At 42.7% G+C, this 18,175-nt stretch overlaps 1 protein-coding gene across 1 annotated transcript in view; it reads left to right on the top strand.

Annotated features, from left to right (window-relative positions):
* Positions 1-4,919: 4,919 nt before the first annotated feature.
* The window catches only part of kcnq4 (potassium voltage-gated channel subfamily Q member 4), a gene marked incomplete at both ends in the record, with an annotated part of 48,768 nt that continues 35,512 nt past the window's right edge, over positions 4,920-18,175 (top strand). The window contains one exon of the mRNA XM_079231849.1: positions 4,920-5,221. Within this exon, the coding sequence (XP_079087975.1) occupies positions 4,920-5,221 (302 nt within the window). The remainder of the gene's footprint in view (positions 5,222-18,175) is intronic.

Here is an 18,175-nt window from a genome sequence, read left to right as displayed (position 1 = left end):
ACGAACCCTTAACAGGAGTGGACGTCCACTTTGTGTTTGATCCACTTTTCTGCTTTGCTGAGGTGTCGGGAGAGTTTCTTTTTATCACCGTCAAACCATAATGCAAGCTTTTCCCAGGTCCTGGCATTTCAGTGTTGAGTAAGAGTAATGTGACACAGAGGGAAATCCTCTTAGTGTGCGTCTCCCTTCACAAGGAGCAGTAACCGACTGGGGAAATAGATTCACAACAAGTGTATCAATTAGTGCAATGAAGTAGAATCCTTGAAGTTTGTTTACAAGGTTATTAAATCGTTTTGTTCTCGACTATAAAGGACGGACTCTATGTCCATGTCTTCATTCAGATTAGACAATTGAGATACATCGTGTTCATAGAGCCAAAATGAATCCTTCATATAGACTTACAGCAGTTGAGTAACTTTCTGCTCTGAACTCTTTCATTATCTCTCTCCTTTTGGCTTAAGATCTACTATAATCTAGCCTCACCCCATTTTCACCCTGTGGACCTTGACCTTTTAGGTCATCAAACCCCTGAATGTTTTGAAATCGACTCGGTTGTAACACTTAACTATACTGCTGCTTGTGTGTGTTGGCTGGTGTCTTTTTATAGCTCAGGGTTTGGATGGTTGCCTGACGGAAGTGAGGTTGTGTCTAACTTGCAGTTGCTTCAACAACACGCTGCATGTACACTCATTCACTGCTGTAGTGAGTTACAAAGGATCCTTTGACTGCTCATGAATGGGCCACTGACTGAACCAGTGTAATTTCCTTACTCACTCGCTGGATGTAGTGGTTGACACTTATTCATGAAGCAGAATGATGAACACAGGAACACTGCCTCACGTCCGTTGACATTTTTACAGCGTCGACATGACAGTCGGAGTGTGTTGTTCAGCGGGAGCTCTTGCTCCAAGCGCAGCCCTGTTTGACACGATGTCATCATTTCATCTCTCCTCAGACTACAACCATAGGTATCACAACAACATCAACGCAACACAACAGACACTAAATCAACAATCCAGTCCTCCTCTCTTAGTCCCTCTGATGTTTTCCATGTAGAAAATCTGTTAAAGGGGAGGAAAACAAAGAAGAGAAAGAAGATTAAATAAAGGCAAACAAGAGTGTGGTCTGGGAAAGCCATTAAGTGGCGTAAATAAACGTCCAAGTGCACAGCGGAAACAAAAGGTTGGTGGGGTCGGACGCAGCGGGTTTGTACTCTACTATGTGTAGCTCACAATTGCTGATGTGAGTATTTTTAAGTTCCCATAGATTCTCTGAGTGGCTGTCGGCTCCCGTAGCTCAGCTGGCTCTTTGGGGCGTGAGCGAATGCTTGGAGTGAGAAGTGCAGTGGAAAAACAACAGCGAGGGAAAAGGTGGGCGTGAAGGGAACACAACACTGGGCCCCTGCAGTCCTCCCCGGGTCATCCCCGACTATAATTCCACCTTGGCTACCATAAAATCTGTGTATATGAGAGTTTGACCCTTTCTTTATGGTCTGGTTATATACATTCGTACAACCAACCACCCGTTCCACATTCACATTTCACAGTCTGACCTTGCTCAGCTGTTGTGTGTTGTCACTGGGCAGCTTTTATCCACAAGGCAACGTTGGATACTCTGCCCAGCCCGGAGTGTCGATTACTGGGTGAAAGCAACAATGCAGCAGGGCTGGTACTGTAATAGAAAGAGGGGGTGCGTGGTTTTGCCTCGGTGCAACTTTGATGTAAATCCCAGAGGGTAAGAGCAGGGCTGAGCTGTCAGTCGGCACCTTCTTCCTTCGTCGCCCCCCCGGCCTGGTTTGGACTGCTCAGAGGAGGAGAGGAAACCAAGCTCAGAGAGAGAGAGAGAAAGAGAGAGAGAGAGAGAGAGAGAGAGAAAGAGAGAGAGAAAGAGAGAGAGAGAGAGAGAGAGAGATGTAGCGGGAGATTCCCATACAGGATGCCGTTGTGTTGATGTTTAGAAAGGACCTCCTCCTTTCATCACTGGGTGGTTAGGCTCCACAAGACTCTACTATTAGATGACCTTCTTCTCATTTGATCCCCTGTCTCTCATTTATGTTACATCACTATTCTGGCTTGAAATATACACCTTTGCTTGCACCTGTAGGTGTGAATTTCACCTTTGCATTTTGTCACCATGTAAGTAAAGAGTTTCATTAATAGATTCAATATCAGCAGTTTATGTATTTTTTCCACTGATCATATTTCAAAATACAAGATGGTTTCACTCCTATATTTTCTAACATCACTGAAATAAACCTCTTGGTAGCACCAGAGCTTGAGTGAAGTTAATTTAGTTGTTGTTTGGAACTAGAACAAACAATCAGTTTGGGCTTGATAGCTGCTCCGATTGTTGTCATGTCTTGATAATCAAACTGAATTGCCATTTTGTCATTTAAAATAATCATGGATGTGGGCAGCAATTCAGAGGCCTGGAACCATGATGAGGTCACACTTTTTTTTAACTTTTATTTGATGGATTGTGTTATTTATTTCACTAAGGACTTCAGCATACTCTGCTTCCCTCATTTGTAGTCAAGTCTTGTAAACTGAAACAATTCTAGAATGAATTGATTTGTCACCACTTAAAATGTAGGTTGCAAACATTCTGTGGCTCCAGCTTCTCTAATGTGAGGATTTGCTGCTTTTATCTATTTTTATGTCATGGTAAATTGACTGTTGTTCTGACAACACAAGACATTTTTAAGACGTCATCTTGAGCTCTGCACAATTGTAAAGGAAGTGTTTCACCACGAGCGGACATTTTGACCCCTAAAATGTTGTTACGTTGGATCAATAACATTTATGTATCTTTATGAAAATACTAAATTATGAATCAATTAATTCAAGAAAATCTTACATCTATGTTATGAAAATGTTGCCTCACATGTCAGACTGATTTGTTATGTTAACTAGTCTGTAAACAAAAGCTGATTCCATAGCCATCAGTCAATATGTGAGACTCTAAGGAAAGAGTTAAGGATTAGTGATGTTTCGTTATGCAATGGGACTGGGCCCTGGGAATAATGTGTGGAATTGACTTGTGAGAGACTCCAGTTGCATTCCCACTCCCCATTCCACAGTCCTGCATGATCCATAAGCAGCAGCAGCCACTTAGCATGAGGGACCTTCGTCTTCTGTTGTTGTGTAACACTGTAGAACTTTACCAATGCTGAACGCACAGATGTGATAGGTCCGTTTCTCTGTTTGACGCAGGCAATAAAGTGTATTTTTATTCAACAATAACTCTTATATATTCTACTTAAATATCAAGACAGTGATATCATTGAGTAATGGCTCACTCAAGTGGGGACTGTAGATGTGAGCAATGAGGTGCTGGAAAAAGAGAGCAGATTTGTTCCTCTGAACTCCTCATTTCTTTTCCTCATCAGGATTTTACACTTCCAGATGTACATTTGAGAGCCTCTAGTCTATCTGAAAAGAGATATTAGCTCACACGCATAATTGTGAATTACCTCATTAATTACTCACTTTTGGTAGTTGGATGATACACTGAGGCCAGCTGGAGTTTGGGGACCCCCTCAACAATGCAGTCAATGCGACCCAGTGCTCCATAACGGCAGTATTTGCGTCATACCCATAAGCCTCTGTGTGTGTCACAGTCATAGATTTAGAAAGCTCCGTCCACTGAGGTGCTGCCACTGTGTCCCCCTGCACCTGTCTCTGCTGTCCCAAACTAATGCAGCATATAGCCCCCTCACACAATAAACACAGGGGGCATTTTCATTTCACAAAATAAACTTTTGTACTCAAAATCCCTGACCCTTAAAACGTATGTTTTTAAAAATATTAAAAAAGGTAGCTGAGGAACTTTGATCCTCATAGATACTTTGTAATAGTTAAAGTATTAAGGTAAGCACGAGCAGCAGTTCTCTTAGTTATCCGTTTTACCATAAATCTCCTTCTTTCGGGAAAGAAGATGACTGTCCGGCCATCCTCTCTCTCCCCGGACCCACGCGCACTCACCGCGTCCTCGCCTCTCGCCGGCGCTTCTCCTTCTGAGCGTGAACTCCCCAGAGAGAGGAAGAGAGAGTTGGCATCTCTGTAAGCGTTTACAAACCAGATGCGAACATCGGCGAGCGTTTATTTGGCCTTTCAACAGAGTTGTAGAGTTGGTCGTCTGCGATTCTTGACATCCTGCTGATGGTCTTCACTTCTGCGCGCTCCACCCCGCCTGCCGGAGCGCACGAGCGCTGGACCAGAGAGAGAGAGAGAGAGAGAGAGAGAGAGAGAGAGAGAGAGAGAGAGAGAGAGAGAGAGAGAGAGAGAGAGAGAGAGAGAGAGAGAGAGAGAGAGAGAGAGAGAGAGAGAGGGCTGATGTTCGCGACTGGGCGAGTCTCACTCTGACAATTCAAACTACAAACAACAGCTTAAACGAACTTAATGACAGACTCGGATATAGTTGGTTTTTAGCGGACACAGATCCACTGCGTGAGCATTGCGCTCACCTGCTCTGTGGCTTTTAGTGTATTTGTGGTAATATACTTTACTTGACTCAGTTTGGGTTATTTCTGCAAAGAGATGACAGGTCTTTCACTCTGTTCTTGGAGTTAGTGCATGTGTAATTACTTGTCTGCGTGCACCCCGTTGATTACCTTTCACATTTGACTCTTAACAATGTTCGCTGAAGGTCACGTTTCAGTGCGACGCACTTATTTAAGTAATGTGCATCTGTTCTGTTGCAACCGGGACTTGATTTACAGATAACTTTTAAATCTTAAGTAATTCAACCGAGACCGCAGGGATGGTGTTTATCCGTGTGTTTTGACCAGCAGACTACTTTAAGTCCACTTTATAGGCGAGACAACCCGAACTATGACTTGGTCAAAACTTTGCTCTGCGCTGCTGCGGGCGACCCAGTGAAAAGTGTCAGACAGGAGAGTTTAGTGGTGCCAGCGGAGCATGCTAGGAAGCCCGTCCAACAACGGCGGCATCAGGATGCTGGTGCCCCCGAATCCGGACGACGAAAGGCGTGTAGAGTTTGTGGCTCTCACCGCCGTCCACACGGAGAGAAGCGAACCGTCCAGTCCGGAGCGCGGACACCCGTCTCACCGCACAGGTCTGCTGGGAACCCCGCGACCCGGGCCGCCCGGACCCCGGGCCAACTTGGCCGTTTCCAGCAAACGCTACAGAAAGTTGCAGAACTGCATGTACAACGTGTTGGAAAGACCAAGAGGATGGGCGTTCATCTACCACGCATTCATGTAAGTGTATACCATCATCGTCCCCGTTTGTTTTTATTGGTGTGTGACAAAGTGAAGCACATTTCAAACTCAACATTTGGCTTTTTATCTAATAAAAACTGTATAAAGATGAATAAAGTCGGTGAGCGAAGCCACATGCTGCGAGATAGGCGACATTACACGTGTTTTGATCAGTATACGCCAGCAGTCACATGATGTATTTCCCAATTAAACAGGCAGAGTTGCTTATGCTGCAGTTAGCGCGGTTACATGTCATACATCATCACAGCACGAGGTCTTCTGTTTCATTTCCCTCTGTGTCTGATCACATCATCAGAAGGACCCTGGAGCAACTGCATTTGAACGTGAAAAATAAGTGTTCTCATGTGAGGGCGGTTGTAAGTGTGGTTACAAACTTTATTGAGACTGAATTTGTTCATTGCAGCATTTGTATGATAGGTGAAGTAAATGATGCATTCTTAAAAAAAATACTTGAATCCATTCTCAATTAATTATTACATGACAGCTTTTTAACCATATGAAGAATTATCTTGCACGAAACATAGAGCTCAAAGGAAGCAACTCCCCCGCTGTAGAAAGTATTCTGTCACTGACATTAACCCCACGTTGCTCCCGCTGTGTATGAATGGGTATGCATGTTTGTTAGTCCGGATGGGCGGGTGGCACCTTGCATTAGTGTATAACATGGGTGTGAATGACATGTAGTGTTAAAGCACTTTAGTGGTCGGAAGAATAGAAAAAAAGCGCAATACAAGTACAGTCCATTTACCATTTAAAGTACTCACGTGCCATATGCTCTATAATGTATACAACATGTAAACACTGGAAAAGTATGAGCTCACTGGTAGCAATGGCTGTTCCCCACAGCCCAAAACTAGCATGTGAAACATGCAGCACTTATCTGTCCAGATCAAACTGTACTGAATTGTCATTTGTTTAAATGTGCACCCGTGTCAAATTTAAATGTAACCTCTTGAAGGACTAAATCAAAACACTTGGTAGTGTTGAAAAAAAGTTAAAGTTCACTGAGTGATTATTTACAGAGATTATTTTATTTTCTAAGAGTGTCAGTGTATGTCACTGTCTTTTCAAGTGAAGCCCAGACCACTTGTGCCCCAGCAGCTGTCCTCCATCTGGCACATAGTGGACAGAGCATTATGTGTGGGAGCTCCTTGGACCGGGCCGTGCTTTCACCGTCATTGTTTAGAAAAGAGCAGCCGTCTCCCTGCCAATGCCATCATGTGTTTATAACAGGGAAATCCCACTGCAGAACATCCCATATGTGTTCTCATCATATAACGTTGGCACACTAGTGAGTGCGGATCAGCAGAATGCTACACTCGCTTTGACCTTCAGCTCTTTCACTTCTCTCTATTTGTTCCTGCCTTTTCCGTTCCCATCGGACTGCAAACATGTCTTTGCACACACGGGACTAACATGCTCATTAAAAGCCATGGTCTTTGCAGGGCAGTTGCAGGTGACATTCTCCCTGATGTCACTGGGCGTCGAAGTGGATGGCAGCCATGACATTATTGTTATTTCTCTGTCAGAGAGGCCGGGCCGGCCTTCTGAGGTGCCCAGATCACGTTTCAGATGCCACGGCCTCAAAGACGGAGCTGGACTGACTTTGCAAGTGAGCCGGCTCTGCGATGTCCTGTTTTATGCTGTGCACTTGTTTCGATTCATTACATGTGAGGTGCTCGCCATGCTGAGAGCCGCACCATGTGTGAGGGAAATAAATTGTACGAAGAAGCTCAATTAAGGTGCCGTTGATCTATTGTAATTGTTGAGCCATACACTGCTGTGTAGGGCGCTTTGCTAACTTCCATTGAACCTTTAATTAGTCCTGCATCGTAATGGGGGACATGAAACAGATGCGCTGCTTCCAGAGAGCCTCTCGTCACAGGTGTGTGTTGGAGCGTGTAGGAAAGGCTCTCCACTGTAATGTCTCTCCACGGGCTCCCACTTAAGTCTCACCACACTCCTCAACCCTCCTTGTTGCTGTCACAGCTGCACACAAGATGCATTCTCATAGAGACAGATTCCGCCCTCGATAAAGATCTTGGGTAACTTTAACATCCTGCCTTCGCAACGGCTACGGTTACATTATTGTAATCTGTTTTACATATGTATGTCAACTGGCTGCTGTGGAGGAGACACTTCTTCAAACACCTGCTCCTGCCAGTGTAACAGCTCTATGCTAATTCAGTTTCTCCTCTCCCATCCTGGGAACTTGACATTAGTTAGATGAACAGACTCAACTAAAAAACTAAGAAAGAAAGGGATGGAGGAATTCTAAGGATGCAGTAACTTGTTAAAGGAGACAATAGTGCTCCTGGAAATGTCTGTGAATAAGAATTCCTCGGTCCACCAACCCGATCTGTTGCTTAGACGCCACTACAGGCTCTGGCGTTTGCCGAGGTTCTGTTTCAAATGGTGTGTGAAGTGTTGTCTTGTTATGGTCCCTTCACTCAATCACTCATGGTAAAATAACTCTTTGTCACCTTTGAATCGCTTCCTTTTGGTCCACCTGCTGTAAAACTACAACGTCAGTAGGAGGGTTGTTCTGTTTGTCTGAGCTGGTTCAGACATCAGCGGCCCTCATTGTATTGTTCACCATCTGTGTGTATTACTGAGGATCTGTTGGTAAGGACCTAATGATTATATTATTGGTTCATTGTTTAGTGTATAAAAAGTTGGGAAAAAGTAATAATCACAGTTTCCCAGAGGAAACGAAGAAATAATCAAATGTCTTCTTTTGTCCGACTATCAGTTTAAAACCCAAAGATTTGAAGTCTACAATGATATAAAATAGAGAAAAGAACCGCAGAATGATTCAAATGTTATCTTAATCATTACTTTAAATGAAGGATTGCATAGCAAAATTGTGCACAAATTGCTTCATCAACTAATCGTTACAGCTACTGTTGCTCCTCTCATCTGTGCGTGTGTGGGTAAACCTACCCTACGAGCTTGCCAGAAGAGAGCATTCAGAGGGATCGGTATCAGTGTTTCCCCTCACCTCTGACCTTGCAACCATTTCCACCATAAACAGTGCCACATATAGACCATCACATGAGGCCCCCTGTTTTTGCCTGTACTTATTCATCCCGGCAGGAGGTCCTTTGGGGCCGTGGAACTCCAGTCTAACATCAGACTATCAGTCGCCTATCAGGTCATTCTGCGATGTCCAACTAATGTTAGTACTGTGGAAACCCAACAAGCCATGCCATGTCTTGATCTTGGTTGTCACACTCCATCTTAGTCTCTTACTCGGTGCAGCACTCCCCACTGAAATATTCAGTCATAGTGCATGTGGACGGACAGTAAAATCAGGACTGAACAATGATCAGCCAGAGTGATTGATGGTTCTAAGGAGGGTAAAAATATACCGGTCATATATTATTTAGAGTTTTTAGACTTGACCTCGAGTATCAGTATTAGTGAAGAAGAGAGTAGTCTTTGCAAGTAGTTGTTTTATAAGGACAGAGCTGACCTTCCTGCCGGGCTAATTGAGAAGGTTTTGAGAAACCTCTGCTTTAGAGGACTTTGTCGCTTGGACATAAATGTATGTTATTTTGATGACTTACTAAAATGAGCTATTCAGATGTTTTTCTAAGGGTGTTTTTAGAAAACCTGCGTTACAAAATGAAGTTGCAGAGTTTACCAGCGACGAAGGATCTTACAGAAAGACTGAGTTGCATCATAGAAAGCGTGGGATCAAGTGTTCATGGAAGTGAGGATATCTTCAGCCTCCGCTGCTTCCGTTTTGGTCATTTGCTTTGTCTCTTGCAACTTCAATACTAAATCACTTTAAGAGGTTTTTCCTGCAAGCTGCACATTTGGCCGTAAACACTCTGCAGTAATTGAATGGACGAGAGAACACTTCCGTGCTTGCTAATCGGTTGCATCTTTTAATAATGCACTGTTTATGCCGATAAAGAAATTATCATTAATCTGACAGGGAAGCGGAAACCGACTTCTATATTCATCCCTCCCTTTGATCTGAACAGTAGCTTCATAAAATACACTTCTCATGAATCTTTGCCAGATGAAGCCTTCTGTCTCCACGACGTGTGGGAATGCCTTTACTTTAACCTTTCATAGCACAAGTCCCAGTGATGGTTTCTGTTTATGAAAGCTTGAGCCTAAAGCCACATTATTTATAGATGTGGAGGGAGATACCCACAACAGGACTCACCGCCTAATGCTCTCCATAACCTTTCTACTGATGGTTTGAGGGATTTACTGAAAATACAGTTTTAAATATCTACTGTATATGGTGATGGTGTATTCCTCACATGTCCTTTGTGCTAACGGTGCTGCACACATAATGCAGCTCGCAAGCTTTTCATAAAAGGTGAATTGCCTTTTGACATTATGAAACTCATTTGGCCCAGGCAGCTTGTTTATTGAATGTGTTCCCTCTATCCTTGCAGTTTTCCCTCCCTCTGAACCCGGTTTAAGTCAGCTAATCTACTCTCACCTCGGTCATGCAAACTGTCTGGTCTGCTTTTCCAGGTTTTCCACCACGCGAAACAAAACCCACTAAAATCCCTCGCTTTGGCATCCTCCAAAATGCACTAACGCATTTGGTGTTGAAGCTGTTTTTTTAATTATTGATGGTCTAAGTAGTGTCAGAAAATAGCTTTTTGTTGTTTGTTTGCTTTTTTCAGTCAGCGCATGAATGTGTTTTTATTGATGACTAAGAAAGAAGGTTGGTGGAGCAGGAGGTGGCACCATAAAACGGTGAAGAGTGAAAGCCACTCTGCACATTGTGTGTGTTTTTTAACCTGCTCAGGACTGCAGGTTGGATGCTTGTTGTTCAATTACTGCGGCTGTTTTTTTTTTATCTGTTCCCCTCAGCAGGTTGTGTAAATTCTGCTCCATTAAGGATCCTTTATTGCCTAAATGCCTTTTCTCTCCCGTCTCTCTCTCTCTTCTCCATCGTTCCTCCCTTCCCTCTCCTCCTGAGTGGGATATAATCTCTCATTTGTCTAATTGACTTTCCCTCCTTCACTGCCTCTCTATCTCTTCCCCTTTCTATCTCTCAGTGCTGATTGGCCGGTGAAGTCTTTTCTCAAAAGAGCTCTGTGTGTGTGAGACGTAAGATCAGCTATGCTTTTAACATGTGGAGGACTAAAACATAAAAAAATAGGTAAATATGTGATAACGGTCACATGCAGGAGTTACAAGTAAATCTAAAGTATAGTCTATAAATCGATCGGCTGATTGACAGAACTATTTTGATTACTGATTATTCATCCCAGAATTTTTTCAAGCAAAATGACAAACATTTCCGTCTTTCTGCTTCTCAAATGTAATGATTTTTGTACTTTTCTTCGTCAAATGTGATATGTGTAATGTCTGTGGGGTGTGGCCTGACCTTTCTGACATTTAATAGACAAAATGAATATTTGATTATAATAAAAATAATCGTTAGTTGCAATAGTTAATTGGTCAGTAAAATATGCATCACTTTGAATAAGCCCATGCCACCTAATGTTCAGGAGTTGGGGAAACCTTCACTTGGTACTTACTTTAAACAATCCCTAAATTGGGATGAATGAGTGCCGCAAAAGCTCTGATATTAAATCAGTAAAGTTGAAGAACCGAAAGAATCTTCCATATGTCTTCCGCAGGGACACACCGGTGGTGCAGTAACCTGCTAATTCTTCTTCGAGCATCTTTGGCCTTTCCTTTAATTTGAGAGAAGGAGGAACCAACGGGAAGTTAGCTGATAATTAGATTGCATTCAGAGTGACTGGATTGGGCAGGAACTCAGAGAAGAGGATTTTGATTGATTTGTGCTCTTGAGCTTTTAAAAACCTAATTTTGGATACAGATACACACAGATACATTTTTGAGTCAAGATGTATTGATGTCTTCGTGCTGCTGCTACTTCCTGTGAGGATAACAGTTAAAAAGATCCTTCTCTTCCTGCTTGAAAATTTGCTAAAACCTTCAGTTTGATTTTAAGTGACACAGTAGAAGGAATACCTTAATAATAAAACATAGTTTGTTAGACACTAAATTACACTAATCAAACAGGTCTTTATTTATCCCGGTGTTGTTGCATCACCTTGTAAATGTCTTGGGGTCTTTCCCCGACTGTCTCACCCGGCCTATGTGATTGTCTCAGTCAAGCTGAGTGTCTCATATTATGTCATGTGTCCTGATCCACATTCTGCAGCAACTGCTTTAACCTTCTTGCCTGCCCTGCGGTGGCTTTACTTTTCCAGAGAGTGGCTTGCTTCCTGCTAACACCAAAGTGTGACACAGAGGACAAACAGAAGATGGAGGACGGAGTAGGAGGGAGCTTGATTTTGCTAAGGATGAACGCTAAACATGATAATGTGATACTCTATCGATCCCTGTAGGAAAATTCTCTTTCCGCTTGTCCCCTACCGCAATAGCAGCCCTGAAGCTGGAGGGGATCCAGTGTCTTGCTCAAGGGCACTGCAGCAGGGCAGATGCTTGCTCATGGGGATTAAAAGGTACTCACTTTAAAGCCAACAGGCAGAGAAAAAGGTGGGAGGAGATGTCAGGAGCATACGGTATGTCCAGAAACAGTAAAGAAAACATCCGTTGTGGAGGTGTTGATAGCTTAGTTGTCCTGCAAAGGAGGGAAGGGCTTATAACAGGACAAGTGATTTGTTTGTGCATGTGAGGGAAGGTTAGGAGAGGGGAATAGGAGTAAGATGGAAAGAGGGGAGAGTCGAGGTTAGTTGGTATATTCATTTCTCCTTTCGGGACAAGATACTGTATGTCTCCCTGGAGAGGAGACTATCTGTCCTGGGATGGCATCAGGTTTCCCCCCAATATTCAGCCCTGCTCTCTCTGCTCACGTTCATACAGGAAAAAGACAAGCATGCACACACACACACACACACACACGCACACACACACACGCACACACACACACACACACACACACACACACACACACACACACACACACACACACACAACATTATCATGATGGTGTTTATTTACTTGATAGTGCAGAACAAAAAGGCTGAAGGTGAAACATACAAACACACACACACACACACACACACACACACACACACACACACACACACACACACACACACACACACACACATACTCAGCAGAGACCCTGACCCACAGACAACAGTCTTGTTTTATTCTCCTGCAGATGGGTGATCAGCAGCGGTGTTGACACTATCTAATCTGCACTAATCTGTGTTTATGTAATGTTATTGCATCGAGGCAGGCCAGGAATACTGTGGCATGTGCTCGGCAGGGTCAAAGGGAAATACCAAGAGTTTATTTTGACTAGTCAAGACCCTCTAAACATCAGATCTACTTTCACCAGAATAATCCAGGAACAGTCTCCCAGCTCCCTTGCACTGTATATATTATGATTACATCTCTGTCTCTCCGTAATATATAGCATCTGCAATATATGCAGAGTTGGCAATTCTGCTCAAGTAGATGCACAACCGGAGCTGCAAATACTGACAAATTGTTGTGCCATTTTCTTCTAGTAGTCATTCATTTAAACAAAATACCGTCTGTGGATGATTTTAGTGATTTTGTGGATTATATTGTTCAAACTACACGTTCCTCTTAGCTGCTGACACATTTCAGTGAATACAGTGATGCTGAGGAGGTGGGATTTGTGACATTTGTGTGGCAATACATTGCATATGTTTGGGAGGATTTGTTTCTGTAAAGGTCTCACAACATCAACATGTCAAAGCCTGTTTTCAAAAATTGTGGTTCTGATTTATAAATTAAAAAATAGAAATGTTCTTTAGCAATCAAGATGGACGAAAGAGGTTGAAACAAGATTACCATACAGTGATACAAATACACGTGCAAAAAATTATTGTAATTATGTCACCAGCTGCCTAACTAGCTCTCAAAAGAGAGACTAAACGAAACAATGGGCTCCATTTATTTGCTCACAAGTTGTACAAAATGTCCTAAACAAGTAAAAAGTATGTCAGTATGCTCACTCGTTTGCTAAGAGTGAGATTAGTATTTTTTGGCATTGTTTTTCTTTATTTTCTGTTCAAAATGAACCAAATTGAGTTGCTTCATCGCATGACACTTTCCCTTGAGTCACCTCTCAATTGAAAAATCTGTGCATTTGCAACATAAATGTTTTGATTGATCAACATTACCTTCCTTCTATTTGTCACTGCAAAATGTCATCCGACACCTCTTGGTCTGGCTGCTCTGTGAGCTTTCTCTTGAAACACTTTACTGCGCTGCCACCAACTTGGTTCTCACACTGTCCTACTTTAAATCACCTGCCGAAACCCTGCAGCCCAGCTGTTCGGTAAAACAGGACAATTAGGACTTTGGCCACGATAGACGGCCCTGCCAGTAAAGTCTGACTCTTTTGTGACTGTAAATGTATTGTGTCACAAGCTACGGAAGGGCTGCTGTGTAACGTCACTCTCTGTAAATGCGCAGTTGCCCTGCCAAGTGCTCCTCTATTAAATCTTACAATTCCAGAGAACTGTTCTCAGCTCGGGGCACACTGTCACCATCTGTACAGTAACCATCCCCGGCAGTATCCACACAACATTAGGATGATTATCTCAAGATATATCAGGGTTTGAATGAATGGGGTAAGCAGTGTGCATGTTTTCATCAAGGTGTTCATTGGTGAGAAAGAGTGACGAAGACGACCTATGAGGCAGGGTATGTGTGTCGCCAGCGGCTGCAAAGACCAAAAGCGCATTTAGAAATATATCAGTAGCGCAAGCCTACCCACTATCTTTCAGCAGCACACTTAACACCTGACCCTAATGGTGTCTGCACCTGCACACCGCTGATTATAAGCAGATGCTGAATAATGTGGAAGCTAATGTTAGTTTATGTGGTCTCATTCATGGTCGATATGACAATGACTCTGAGGCATTAAACGATATGCGATAATGAATCAAATGGTGACGAGTCGAGTCACAGGAAATGTTGTTATGAGAGAAATCTCCAGAGACAATATCAAGTAAGTGGTAATGTAACTAATTATTTGTCAGAAGGAATGATATGAGTGATATTGATACAATCCTCTCCAATGCTATTTCATATCTTTTGATTGATTTATATTGTGGTATTGTTAAAAAAAATCGATTGAGAAATTGTCCGTCTGTTTCCAACCAGACCAGCAAATAAAGTACCCGTTGAATAAAATGTACTTCATTACATTGATGCAAAAAATCTTGTCATAAATTTGTCCTGCTCATTGATCTACCCACAATGGCCTAATATACCAACACGTGCTAAATGGAGAGCTTTGGGATTAATGTTATGGTAAAATCTCTCACTGTATACACATTATAATAGTCCCCTGGTATATGTAGACAGTTACATCGCACAACCACCATTTCTTTGGCTTGTGAAAACAAGTAGACATGTATATTCAAGCTGTTAAAACTTTACAATATAAGCTTGAAAGCTATATAAAAGTGCACGTCTCTGCAGAGGCTGGCCAGTCTCTGATGTGTTTAGGTCCAAACAACTTCTGTATATCAGACTCAGTATCTCTTTGGCTTGTTATGTTTCTGGTGTTGGATTTTATTCTCTGTCAAGTGTTTGTAACTTTACCCCATCCGGCATGTGAGCGCTGCGCATATAGTTTTCAGGATGAGGAGGCTGCATGACTATGCAGGTGTACCTGATGTGTATCCCTGGTTGTCCAGGCATCCTCAATATTGTATCTGCTTTACATCTTACTTGCAGTTTGGAGCAAACCTTGTTCCTCCTTTCTCTCGCCCGGTTCTCTTCCTGCTCTTTCTGCTCGTTGTCTGTCTCTGTCTCTTGTCTCTCTAGATCCTGGGATAGCCCAGGTCTCGGTGTCTTTCTCCAGTTGTCCCTGCCTGGCTGCACCAGCATGCAAGGCCCATCTTAAGTGTTGTTAAGATCATTTTAATTTATAACGGCAGTCACTATAAACATGTGAGGAAGCAGCACCATGGAGACGGAGCTCAAACAGAATCACAAAGTGGGACCGTATTAATAAGGTCTGCCTTGCCTGCGGAAAATGCTTTGCAATGTGTGTATACATATACGTGTGTGTGTGTGTGTCTGTGTGTGTGTGTGTGTGTGTGTGTCATTGCTCATGTGGCTGAGTGCATGCTGCCAGGTAAAGTCTTGATTGGCATGTGCACATTCGCAAACTGTGTGCATTCATGTGTAGGTTTATGGAGATTGTGTGTGTGTGTGTGTGTGTGTGTGTGTGTGTGTGTGTGTGTATAAAAATGCCTGGCCAGTTGCATCGTGGGCAGAGCATAAACAATAATCAAATGTTAACGACGGAGCCATAATTACGCTCGCTCTTTTGAGATTGTGTTGGTCTCTGCTCTGTCCCCTCCTCCTCTAAATGCCTTATTCGCGCCTTTATTCGTTCTCTCTATCGTTATCCGGTTGCTCACGACATGAGGCCAACAGGCTTCACTATGAGGAGAGGAGGAGGGGGAGAAACTTTGTCCAAAAGTCATCCTGCCCCGTGTCCCCTGTGACATCTGCTGCTGCTTCTGTTGCAGCTCTGGCCTCACATATCACTAGCTCACTCCCTTTTTACAACAGATATTGAATATAATGAACAGTGATTGGTGATGAAAAGGTTTCAGTCAATGTCAAAACATAATTGTTTGTAGAAAATACAGAATTTATTTCGGCCAAATTTGAAATACAAACATAAACATAAACCTGCCACATCAAACTGTCCTCATTTTTGTATGTTATGATGTCATGCAGACGTCCTGCCTGACTTTTTGATTATTCTTTTTTTAACTCAAAACCCAGCTGCTAATGCTGCTCCATGCACACACAAACACACAGTAAATCTGTTCCCACATGCCGGCGACCATGTTCACTGTGCAACAGTGTGTGTGTGTGTGTGTGTGTGTGTGTGTGTGTGTGTGTGTGTGTGTGTGTGTGTGTGTGTGTGTGTCGGTGGGCCCTCTAGTTTTCTCTTGGCCCCGAGATTAAAGCAATGTCAGCAAGTGTGTGATGAGACCTCACAGACGATACCTCATCTCTTGCTCTTTTCCATTCTGGCTCTCCTCGTCTCACTGTCCCCCTCGTCTGTCCAATACATTATTCAAACACCTCTTACAGTCTCTTATCCACCATTTTCATTATCTCTGTCTGTGTCTGACTGATACTCACTCCTTGTGGTCATTGCTACTTTTCTCTTCACCCCCGCTCCCTCCTCTTTCTACCTATACATCTACTACTGTAATATTGTATGTATATATGTATATATATATATACATGTTCCCCCTCTCTCTTCCTCTGTCTCTTCTTAGCACTCTCTCTCTTTCTCTGTTCTCCTTTCTCCATTAAATATCATCGCTCAATTAATTGTTCCAGACCTTGTGGTGTCCTGTGATGTTGAAACAACGCCCTGTGTCCCAGAGTGCACCTTATATGAGGCCAATACAACTGAAAGAAGTAGTAAGGAAGACATTCTGTTCCAATCAGGGATGTAATGATTGGGGCTAAGTGTCGTTTATGATGCCAGTGCCACTACCAGTACCTTAAGGTGACACAGATGCCAATAAAGTACTTCATGATACCCATCATGTGAATGGCAGCTGTGTGTCAGCATTGCACAGCACTCAATTAAATCTGCAGGTTTGTTCATAAAGATTTTTGTCCGCACTGAATTGCCAAAACAATAGAAAATTAGACGTTGAGATCAACATTTTAAAATTAAAAAATAATATAAATACATCTCAGTGACACTTAAATGACTGATAACGCTGGTAACAGCAAGTTCCTTTCTTTTCAGACTCACAGGTGTCTGAACAGGTTTTTTCCTCGTCCACACTAAAACACATAGCTGCGGTACAATGAGATTCAGCAGAGGGATGAATAATTCAGGAGAGTGTTATCTCCTTCCTCTCCCTGGCCTGTCAACTAATTGGTTGTAATGAGTTAAAGAGGGGAGAGGGTGTGTCTAAGAGGCCCACAAGTGGTCCACTCTTAAGCTACACTAAAGAAAGGAGGAGAAGGAGAGGACACAAGGGGAGGAGAAAGGAGAAAAGTTAGGGTGAGAATGGCAAAGTGAGTGTAAGGCAGGAAAAATTGTAACAACAGTGATTTGGGTGGAGTAAAGGGGTCAAAGGTACATTTTAGACATTATCTCTATGTAATTCAGTCATTAACTCCACATAATCAGTTGTTGTGATACTAGTATCTTGAAAGTGTGAAAGATGTTGACGTCTGCAGTCTTGTGTGGTTATGCACTAAGTTATTAAGTAGCTAATCAAGTGACCAGAATTAAGGACTTGGTATGAGGAGAGAAAGTGTAAACTTTAGAATAGAATACATATTCTTTATCTTGCTTCATGTGTTTGTTTTCCCGCTAGGGGATGTGTGTCAGAGGGGAAAAAACAACATGACACTGCTCATAGATGAGATATTTATGACCCACATTGTAGGCAAACAGAAGGCCATGTCCAAGCTTTGAAAACGTACTTCCTGTGCTATATTCAGTCAGTGAACAAGGGTCAACAGAGTGATACAGTTGTGCAGTTTGCATTTGATAAAAACATTGCTACATGTTAGCTGTACGCTGCTGCAGCAGAACGTATGGAGCAGCACCCTTTACCCTACAAAAATGCTTTATCTGTGCTGTCTTAGATGTTGTGCAATGTACAAGGAATAAAAGCAAAAAAAAACAGCTCCCCAATCTAAAATTCTCAGTATTGGCCAACAGGTGCGGAGCCAGAGGTTGTAAGTAGTCAGAGCTCAACCCGGTCCTATAGTGGTCCAGGAGCAGATATTTTTCCCATTGATGGCACTTTTTTCAAGCCATTTGATTTAATTCCATGGCTAAAAATCATCCCGTAGAGCTTACCTCCTATTGTCTTCAGCAAATGCTCTGATGTTACTATCTTTAAGTTGTATAACATACATAAGTAGGGTTAGAATTTGGCGCACACAGAATGACTAATCTTGATA

Source organism: Taurulus bubalis (assembly GCF_910589615.1).
Source record: "Taurulus bubalis genome assembly, chromosome: 16".
NCBI classification, from domain to species: Eukaryota; Metazoa; Chordata; class Actinopteri; order Perciformes; family Cottidae; genus Taurulus; species Taurulus bubalis.
Note: the sequence above shows the minus strand (reverse complement) of the source record. Positions and strands in the feature narration are given on the sequence as shown.